Raw genomic sequence first — 10,795 nt, 5'->3', positions numbered from 1 at the left:
AAAAAAAAAACATATTGGCGCTGATCCAGTGTCGCGCGCCTACCGCAGGACCACCGTTACAGACCGTTGATTTCCATCAGACGGCCAAGAGATGATCTCATCATGGCTGTCGGATCAATCAGACAGTCTAGGTCATCCAGCTCCATGATAAGCCAGCGCGTGCACCACACTAGATCTGCGCCAGGAGAGAGAAAATTTTATTTTAAAAAAAGCAGGACACGTGTCAACTGCTGGGTGGTTGGCGTGTTTTTTTTTCATTTAATACTTTAAACTCAATTATTTCGTTGTAAATTAATTTTTTATTTTTTTATTTTTATACCAAAATTCATAATTTTTTTTTGTCTACAAATAGAGACTTGGTTCGTTTGATTTGGACACAAAAAAAAAACTCAATTTTTCACTACCTTTAATTATCTTTATATAATACTGTGAAACCATTTAGCTGGTAGAATGGTTTCACAGTATAACTCTCTGAAACCATTTTACTGGTAGAATGGTTTCAGTGAGTAATTTCTTAATTGTTTGCTTCTGAAACCATTCTGAAACCATTTAGCTGGTACAATGGTTTCAGAGCGTTGTACTTTGAAACCATTTCACTGATAGAATGGTTTCAGGGGAGTTGATTCTTAATTGTTTGCTTCTGAAACCATTTTACTGCTAGAATGGTTTCACAGTATAACTCTCTGAAACCATTCTTCCAGCTAAATGGTTTCATAGTAATATATAAACATAATTTTTCACTTCCTTAATCTCGTTATTTATATGTTCTATTGCATTTTAAATTATGTGTATCGTACTAAGTACGTTACTTGTGTGTTGTAATTTAACACGCACCACTCAATCAACTCACTGAAACCATTATACCAGCAAAATGGTTTCAGAATATAACTCTCTGAAACCATTCTACCGGCTAAATGGTTTCATAAGCAAATAACTAAGAATCAACTCAATGAAACCATTCTACCAGTAAAATGGTTTCAAAGTACAACTCTCTGAAACCATAGTACCAGCTAAATGGTTTCAGAAGCAAACAATAGTTTTTAATTACCGTTTTATCTCATTTAATTAACGAAAAATAGTTTCAGGTCTCCAAAAATTTCATAAAATATACCAAAAGTTCCAGAATATTATCTAATATTTTATTAGAAACAAATAAAAAAACAATTGGTTTCAGAGTACAAATCTATGAAATTATTATTATTATTTGTTAAATGGTTTTAAATAATCAGCGGAATTTGTGAAAATAATTTCATGACTTGAACTAGGGAGAGTGAGGTACACAAGAGGGTTCTAAATAATTCATAGTACTTTACATAAAATTTTGGAAATTTTTTATGGAATTATAATATTTTTAATTACCTTTTTAATCATTTAATTAACTAAAAATAGTTTCAGGTCTCCAAAAATTTCATACAATATACTAAAATTTCCAGAATATTATCTACTATTTTATTATGAAAAAATAAAAAAAAAGTAGAGCTTCCCTGAGGTCGCACGCGCCCCCACGCGCCTCCGGTGAGAGTGGGCGTGGGCGACGCGCACTGTTCATCGTCCCCCCCACCCGTTTTATGCAGAAACGGGTCGCGCGACCCGGTTTTTGACCCGGTTCGATCTCCCTCAATACTCAACGAAACTCGACGTTCCTTATATGGATTTTGATCGTTTTTCAATTTTACAAAGGTTTCCGGTATTAGTTTTTGAAATCGGCGTTCGATTCGCACGTAAAATGAGGTCGAAATTTGGAAGAAATTTAAAAAATGTAATAGTTGTTGTTGTTGCATGGGGGGCGCGCTATTTTGGGGGGCACGCTATTTTATGATGCAAATTACATACATGCCCCAGTTGCTCTATTGTTTCAAAAAAAAAAAATGGGTATTTTTGTCCAACTCAAAAGGTGCACCTTGCTAACTTAGACCTAACTAGGGTCTAAGTTAGAAAACCCCATATATATATTCCATTTTTGCTTGTTAAAAAAACATTCAAAAACTTCATTTTTGAAAAAAAAAAATAACTTCGAAAATCTTTGGTACTTCTTTTCGAAAAAAAAAAATTCTGAGAAAAATTTATGTTCTTTTTTCTGAAATAAAATTAAGGAGAAAAAGAATTATGAAAAAATTTCAAGTTTTTTTCCTTAAAACTTGTCGATAAAATTTCGATACTTTTTTTCCAACAAACAATTCATATCTATTCTTCACGAAATAAAATTCCAAATCTTTTTTGCCCAAAAATACCTCCTGAACTTCTTTTTACAAAAATATATTCGGAACTTTTTTTTCAACAAACATTTTTTGGAAAAAAAATCTCAGGAATTTGTTTCCCCAAAAAATTCTGAAAAAATTGAATTGAAAATGCTTCAGTTGGGGTTCGAAGGGGAAACCAATAATAAGGAGGCGCAAGTTAAATTAAGTTGATATTTATAACTTATTTTATAGGCTTCTTAACTTTGTTTTTCTTTGTTAAAAAAAAGTCCTTATTTTTAGAAGTACTTCTTTTAATTTGTGTTTGGTCAGACTTCTCCTTAAAATTACAAAAAAAATCATAAAAAAATTAGGTCAAACGATACCTTAATACGTCTCAAACTCATATCGCAAAAATTGGTTTCATTGTCTTGTTGACAGAAAAAAGTGCTTCATGGAACTTGTTCACCTACTCCCTCCGTCCCAAAATATAAGCAAAAAGGGGTCAACAAAAGTGAATGTATCTGGACTAAATTTTAAATCAAATTCATCAACTTTCGTTAACCACTTTTTGCTTATATTTTGGGACGGAGAGAGTATTTTAGAAGTATAACGGGGAACTAAAGAGCAATTTTCATGACCCAAATATTTTCAAAATGGGTATTCCAATTCAAAGCCCAATTGTTCACTAAGCATTTAATGCGAAGAATAAGCTATAATCCAAAATTACTTTTTAGGCCCTCCTTTTGCTCGAAACCCCCCCCCCCAAAATCCCAAAATGCCCTCAAAACCATTTCGGTAACTGCAATACGAATTCGCTTGCTTTGGTATGTAACTACCGAAATGGTGAAAATCTGACGAAATAACATTAATTTGGTTACTTTGGTACGTAACTATCAGAATATGCTTCGATTCGGTTTCTATCTACAAAAATGGTGAAAATCTGGCGAAATAACATTCATTTAGTTACTTTGGTGCGTAACTACCAAAATAGTGAAAATACGGCGACTGTTATAAATTTTCAGAAATTTGCTCATGGAATACAAATGTTTATAACATTCATGTTTCTTTTGCCTTCAAATTTTAAATCCATTTAATTTCTTTAGTACAATATAGGACAATTTCATTTCTCTCACTAGAGTCACAAGGGAATATATGTAAGTTCCTATACTTGCATCTACGTGCTACTGAAATATACTTAAAATGGATACCCTTGAATGGAACATATAGAAACCTTTTATCAATATAAAAGATAACTTTTACGGTAAATTCAAACACAAACAGGAATTACACACTAACAAGTTTACAATGGAGAAAAACATTCTGCACTACTTCCTTTGCATCAGCCGTTTGGAATACAAATACAAACATATCAAATCATTTGATTTGAATAAATTTTTGAAACACTTGAATAAAGTAACTTACATTTGAATACTAGAAACATTTCTAAAAATTTATAATAGTCACCAGATTTTCATCATTTTGGTAGTTACGTACCAAAGTAACCAAATTAATGTTATTTCGCCATATTTTCACCATTTTGGGAGATAGAAACCGAATCGAAGCGTTTTCGGAAGATAAAAACCGAATCGAAGCATTTTCAGATGATAAAAACCGAATCGAAGCATTTTCGAAAGATAAAAACCGAATCAAAGCGTATTCTGGTAGTTACGTACCAAAGTAACCAAATTAATGTTATTGTGCCATATTTTCACCATTTCGGTAGTTACGTACCAAAGTAAGCAAATTCGTATTGCAGTTATCGAAATGGGTTTAAGGGCAAACTGGTCAAGACGGGGGGCCCTGGGAGTATTATAAGAGGGCTTAAAAAGCAATTTTCGTGGGAAAAATAATCAAACCAAAGGTCTAAAATAGTCTTACGTTAATACAAAGCCTTTTTTTCCTTCTTCAAACTTTATCCATATCTCTATATCTATCTATCTATCTATCTATCTATCTATCTATCTATCTATCTATCTATCTAAATTATTTATCGCTGTTTCGCTTCATGAGAAAGAAAGAAACTTCTTCTTCACATGCATAACAAATTCATTTTCTTCTTCACAATGAACAAACACTACAACGTAGTGCTTGTATCTTTTTAGTATTATTATGGTATCCTCGTACTTCAACTATGGAATCTGCAAAGACTATGTTTTGTTCTTCTCAACCGTTTCCTCCAAGAATTCACCACTGGAACACTCTTCCTTCTTATACTTCTGGTATAGTACTGTTAATTTCAATTTCAATTACTTTGTTGGTGTTGTCTTTTATTACTGAATATTTTGTTTTTAAATTGAAATTGTAGTATAGTATTGGTGGAATTTGGAAATTCAATAATGTGTCAATATATACATTACCAATTTTCAGCATTATCCCTTTGAAGTTCCACTTATGCTATTTTTACCCTTATATTATCCATAGTTTCAATTAGGAATTTAGGAACCTTTGTAATGTTGTATTATATTCTTTCAAATATGGATAGTGAAGAGAGTTTCACACTGAATGAGATATGACTTGAATATGTGTTCAAAGTGAGTTAGGTTAAATCCAAATTTAAAGATGGTATCAGAGCCTATCCAAGATCAGTTGGACCACCTGCTATCTGGTCGGTAGTTCCAATTGTCCAGTCTTGAGCGTGATAGGGTGTGTTGAGAGTTCCATATTGTGATAAAGATTATTTTATATGTTTGGGCTATTTTTTTCTGGATTTTTCAGTTTATTTCAAGTTTTTTTAGTTTCATTGTGTTGTGAAGAATTTAGTTTACTAATTTGTGGATTAGTTTTTAAAGAAATACGGATTTAACTCGAATAGTGTGTGATTTGTGTCTTCCTTCCCTTATTAGCATGAATTGTAAATCTGTTAGTTACAATGCCTACATTCATAAACCTGCAGTTTTGATGCTCCGGGAACAAGTTGCGCCTACAGTCACCTCCTGGTGTACTAGCTTTTCAGCTCAGAATTTTCCTACTTCGGTTCTTTTACAAGAGCAGTGTGATGAGTATAGGCCTCCATTGCACATTTCTAAGAAAGACAAGACATGTCAGGTTTGTATTTTATTGATTTACCGTCAATCATAAGACTTAGGTTTCTTCCTTCATATTTTTTAGATTTTTCTTAAAACTAACTTTTGAGGCCAACTTTTAGTTTTCTTAGATATGATGATACAATCTTTTTTTTATATGGAATGTAGTTACTGCTCCTTAGCTTCTAATTTATAGATTTTCCCTACTTCATCACATAATGGCATAATACTAAATGGGCACACTCAATATTTTTTTCCTTTGTTTTACTTCAGGCAACATTAAATACAAAGCAGATGGATATGGTCTCTGTTCATGAAGACAATGACACCAGCAACGTTGATCAGGTAGCACGTGACTTCAGGAAGCACCTGCATCTCTTGCCTCATTTAGAAAACTTGTAAGATAAATAAAATTGTTCTTCCATATCAGTTCAATCAGTTAGTCATTATTGCTAATTGGAAATGTTTCCTATTCTAAGTTGTCTCCTTATAGCTGCATAAACTGTATGATGCAGATTAAGTTCCTCGCAAACAGGAGAAGTGGATGCTTCTTTAACTCTACAGCTTGCAGATAGTTTGCAATGTAATGCAGTTTCTCCCACAAAACACGCAGCCTCAGTAGCTGAAAACTTGAGATCAATTAAAGCTGATGAGGATGCTGACAATTCAATATCTTCTGGGTTAGTTTTATCTTCTTGGCCAACTCTGACATTCTTACTTTATTTTTCGTGTTTTTAGGTTAATTTCATTGGAGTTTAATGCTTAAACTTAAAAATTCGCTTCAGTTTAGCCTCTTCTTCCATTTTGGCTGAACCTTCACTTGGAAGAAATAAAACCGTAAGGTCAACACGACATCGAGAGAGACGAGCAAAAGAGAGAAAGGTACCGAAGTCAAAAGTTAAAGACAACGAAACTTACCTTGTCGGAAAGGATTCTAGACAGGAAAAACTACACGTACAAAAGAAGATAAATAAAGGATTGAATCAAAATGGTCTGTTGAAATCATTCTTGCAGAGTCCTGAAGCAAAACAACTTTTAACTTCTGAACAAGAGTGTCAGTTGGTTGCTCAGATACAGGTGTGATAGTTACACCGAATTTTGTTACTCCCTTAAATGAATGAGATGCTCTATTAATGTGGATTATGTAACAGGACCTATTGAGATTGGAAGAATTGAAGACAAGTCTTCAATCTCAATTTGGAAGGGAACCAACTTTAGCTGAATGGGCCGAGGGTGCAGGGCTTAACTGTCGGAAACTAAAGGCACAACTTCGTTGTGGTAACAGAAGCAGAGAAAAATTGATTCAAGCAAATGTACGCATGGTACACTATGTTGCTAAAAGTTACCAAGGGCGTGGTCTCAGCCTCGAGGACTTATTACAGGTAAATTTAGACATTCCATCGCCCCATTATACAAAAGGATATTCACATATTTTTTCCAGATCAGTTTTGTTTTTACATTGGTTCTCAACATAGAATAACCCATATATAAATGTTTGGCTAGAATTGGAGCATATATTGCGGAAAAAGTGCTTTTGTGTAAAGGGTATAACCATTGTCTGCAATCTTCTTTTCAGTTTGTGAATTATAATTACCAGCTATATCTTGTTAGTTCTGGTGGATCTTCATTGAGTTAGTTAATTAGTTTGGCCCAATCAGCTTATTGTTAACTTAGGTTGTGATTCAGTTATAACTACTTTTTGAGTGGGGTCGTATTCGTATATATGCTGTGAATTTCCTTTCCTAGAAAGTCTTGTAAACATTTTTTGTTGTTTCTCAATCTTGGTATCCAAACATAGAATGAAAACATCATTTTCATTGTGATAGTAAATGCAAAGCTAACTAACAATTATCTAACTACCTAAGGTTAAACTAACTAAAGGTTAGTCAAATACAAAGGAAAATAATAAAATGTTAATTCTCAACATGATCATAGTGATGGGATCGACCTCAGTGAAGATATGGGAGATCAATCTCGACAATTCTTGTGTGTCCAAGCTTTTACTTTCTGGAATCTTTCATCTGTCTATGCGTTTTATATTTTCTTTACCTTTCTACTCTGCAGGAGGGACGTACAGGTCTCATAAAGAGTGTTAAAAAGTTTAAACCTCTATCTGGGTCCCGATTTGCTACTTATTCATATTGGTGGATTAAACAAGCAATAAGGAAGGCCATATACAATCATTCCAGGACAATCCGTTTACCGGTAGGTTTAGTTGTTTAAATCTAAGCTTCACTCTTTTGAAATTTTAGTGTTCATTAAAAAATTTATGTGGTTGACAGGGAACAAAAATGATGTTACAATTGCATTAATATTTTCTTTATAGCATCTTGCTTTTTTGCATAGCGAGCATCAATTTCTATTTTGGTAAAAGAAATATTGTTATATCTCCAGGAAAAGGTATTTAACAAACTTAGCAAGGTAATGGAGGCAAAGAAATTGTATATGGAAGAGGGAAATCTTAACCCAAGCAAAGAAGAATTAGGAAGAAGGGTTGGAATGACAGCAGGCAAGGTTGAAAGTTTGTTATTTGTTGCAAGAACTCCAATTTCTATGCAGAAAACTGTGGGAGCTGATACGGATACAATTTTGCAGGTATTGTATGCTAGCTAATATGATTTCCACCTTGATAAGTTGCAGCTTCTTACATCTATGACGCCTAAAAATGAAAAAGCAAGTCCATTATATGCATTTAGAATGATTGGTGAATGTTTGCACAAATTGTTTTGCTTGTACTGAAAAGTAGTAAAGTCTAATTCATAACTCCTACATGAATCTTAAATTTTACTTGGTGATTGCATTCTTCTGTGTTTGATGGAAGAGAACTAGCAGCTTAAAGTATGTTAAGGCTTGTAGAAGCTGATAAATCAGTATCGGGTCACAATGCTGTGTGTTTGGTGCAGCGGTTACAAAAATTTTATTATGTTAAATTGATTCCGGCTAAAAGTGAGTTGAATGTAAAGTGATTTATGTTTGTATTCATTAAGGTAAAAGTGAGTTGAACAATAAATTCAAGATTAAAAATCAATTATATAGACAAAAAATCCAATTCTGGTGACAAAATCAATTCTTTTACTCGAAAACATACAAACATGTCAAATCAATTCTACAGCCCTAGAATATGTTTTGCATAAGCCTAACCAAACTTACACTTACTAGACTAGTAGTAACAGATTAGCCAGAGAAACATTGTAGTTGAAATTTATGCATTCAAAATTAGATTTTATTTCCATTTTAGGATTACTGAAATTTATGCTGGCATAATATACTAAAGAATTATGCATTAATGTTTGAAAAAATGATAAATACAAACATTAATATATATATTAACATATTTTTGTTACAGGATCCATATATTTATAGAGCTAGTTGCCAAAAATATAGCAGTGTTACCTTATAAAATTACAAAGTGTACAGAACATAATTGAGTTAGTAGCTGGTATTCCAATTCTATATTAAAATTATTACAAAACACGCGAATGGTCATGCTCCTATCCTATGGAAGCATTGACAATAAACAGTTTCAAAACTATAAGGCCAATAAAAGGTAATAGAGAAAATAAATATTTGTGTCAGGCTATTAAATTTCAAAATCGATTGCAAGTTGCCGTGAAAGCTCTAAAATCAAGCTTCAGCTGGAGTCATTTTTGGACAGTGGAATTTCTTTGTTTTCTTGAAATCGAAACAACTTTTAAAAAACAACGAATCACGTTTGAAGCAGGAAATGCACGTTGAGGCCATTCCAGTGAGACATACCATGTCATTGACAATCTATAGCTCCCTTCTAGTGATTGAAATGGCCATTCTTCCTTTTTTTGGTTCTTATCAAAAGCACTTGTTTCAAACTCTTGTATTAGCAGTTTATGGAATGTGATTCCATTTTTCAACATAGGAATTAGAATTGACTATCATCATTTTCTTATAACTGCAGGAGATTACTGAAGACACTGCAATTGAGAGCCCAAACATGAGTGTTTCAAAACAGCTTATGAGACGACATGTGCTCAATGTCTTAAATAAATTACGCCCTAAAGAAAGAAGGATAATTCGACTAAGATTTGGTTTCGAGGATGGAGAAGAAAGATCTTTATCAGAAATCGGAGAAATATTTGGCTTGTCTAGAGAAAGGATTCATCAGTTGGAGAACCGGGCACTCTACAGGCTCAAAAAGTGTCTTGTCAGTCAAGGACTTGATGCTTATGCAGACAAGCTTATATAGAAGAGAAGACACCAAGATTATGCATTTCATTTTATATGGTCGAGAGTCGCAGACTTTTTCAAGCTACTTTTTGTAGTCTAGTACCTAGATCGAGTTTTGAAAGGCGGATTTAACACTAAACAGCTGGAATTGAGGACAAATCAAAGGGCCTAATGGCTGGAAATTGTGGAAGAAATCAAAGTAACAGGCAAGACTTATACAAATGAGAACATCTATAGTAAAAATTATTTCAATGACATTTTTTCCAAAAAATAAACATTCAATAAATGGCATTTATATATGTTTAATGTGGATTTATATTATTTTTATTGAATTTTACATTCTCTGGTGGTGCTTATGTTAAATGTCATCATTGTAGTATTTCCAAATGCATTTGATTTACTTTCATAAAATTATAGATTTCATTCATTTGGAAAATTTAGTCAACAAATTTGTTGATGTTCAGACTTGATAATCAAGTCTAACTCATGCATTACAATAGATACTATTTCTACTACATAACTCTTATTAATCTTATTCAAACCACACTATCACCATATTCCGTTGTTGTTGGGAAAGACATGTAAATCATCGAGGTTGAATGTCAACAGAAAGTTGAATTTCAGAAGCCTCATTGATATAATATGCATGAAGAGGATGGTCATGCACCATTTCAACATTGAGACGACGAAGAGTGAAAGTATTAAGAGGAATGCCCCAATATCGTGAAACTTTGCCGTGCAGATCACTCACCATATCAGTCTCCCTCACCCTCACATACCCGTTGCTTCCGTGGCCAAGAAACTTCACCAGAACATGTAGTTTCAGGTCCGATGGTAGCGGATCAACAACAAGAGTAACTGTTTCTGTTTCATCTCCACACAAGGCATAGAATCCTATCTTTTTTTCATTATCCAACTCTATACCTTTGTACCAGAGATTTTGCCTGTGTACTCCCACCTCCAACTCTTGTTTGATTTTTCTTTTCAAATCAAAAACAAGTTCTGATGCCGTCATTTCTATTGCTGGTTCTATCTCTCCGCCGAGTATCTTAAAATATACCATTCTCTAAGCTTTTTATTTTTCCTTCTCTATTATAATAGCAAAGTTGTGTTTTTTCTCTACTCTAGATGAGTAGAATTATTTGAGAGAACTGTGAATTGCATGTTTTGATCACTTCAGTTACATTTTCAAGGGATGTTGCATGCGAACTTGGTTGGTTTAGCTCGTGAAAATTGAGAAGCTGAACTAACAAGGAGTCACAAACCTCGTGTTGTTATACAAATGTTGTGAACTTTCTGATACATTTGACATTTGATTTATGTGATTTTTTTGTTGTAAAGTGACATGTAATTAGATGCCTATATATTGTAATGGTTTTGCTAACTTGCACA

General features: G+C 33.3%; 1 protein-coding gene across 1 annotated transcript; it reads left to right on the top strand.

Annotated features, from left to right (window-relative positions):
• The first annotated feature begins 4,032 nt into the window (after window positions 1–4,032).
• On the top strand, window positions 4,033–9,759 carry LOC123887316 (RNA polymerase sigma factor sigF, chloroplastic-like). Its single transcript, XM_045936620.1, has 9 exons — window positions 4,033–4,399; window positions 5,074–5,225; window positions 5,477–5,601; window positions 5,719–5,883; window positions 5,989–6,280; window positions 6,355–6,585; window positions 7,268–7,408; window positions 7,598–7,798; window positions 9,135–9,759. The coding sequence occupies exons 1-9, from the start codon at window positions 4,312–4,314 to the stop codon at window positions 9,420–9,422; spliced, it is 1,683 nt and encodes a 560-aa protein (XP_045792576.1). The 5' UTR covers window positions 4,033–4,311; the 3' UTR covers window positions 9,423–9,759.
• The last annotated feature ends 1,036 nt before the right edge of the window (window positions 9,760–10,795 follow it).

The sequence above is a fragment of the Trifolium pratense genome, linkage group LG1 (genome assembly GCF_020283565.1).
Source record: "Trifolium pratense cultivar HEN17-A07 linkage group LG1, ARS_RC_1.1, whole genome shotgun sequence".
Classification (NCBI taxonomy): Eukaryota; Viridiplantae; Streptophyta; class Magnoliopsida; order Fabales; family Fabaceae; genus Trifolium; species Trifolium pratense.
This window is presented reverse-complemented; position numbering and strand designations above follow the sequence as displayed.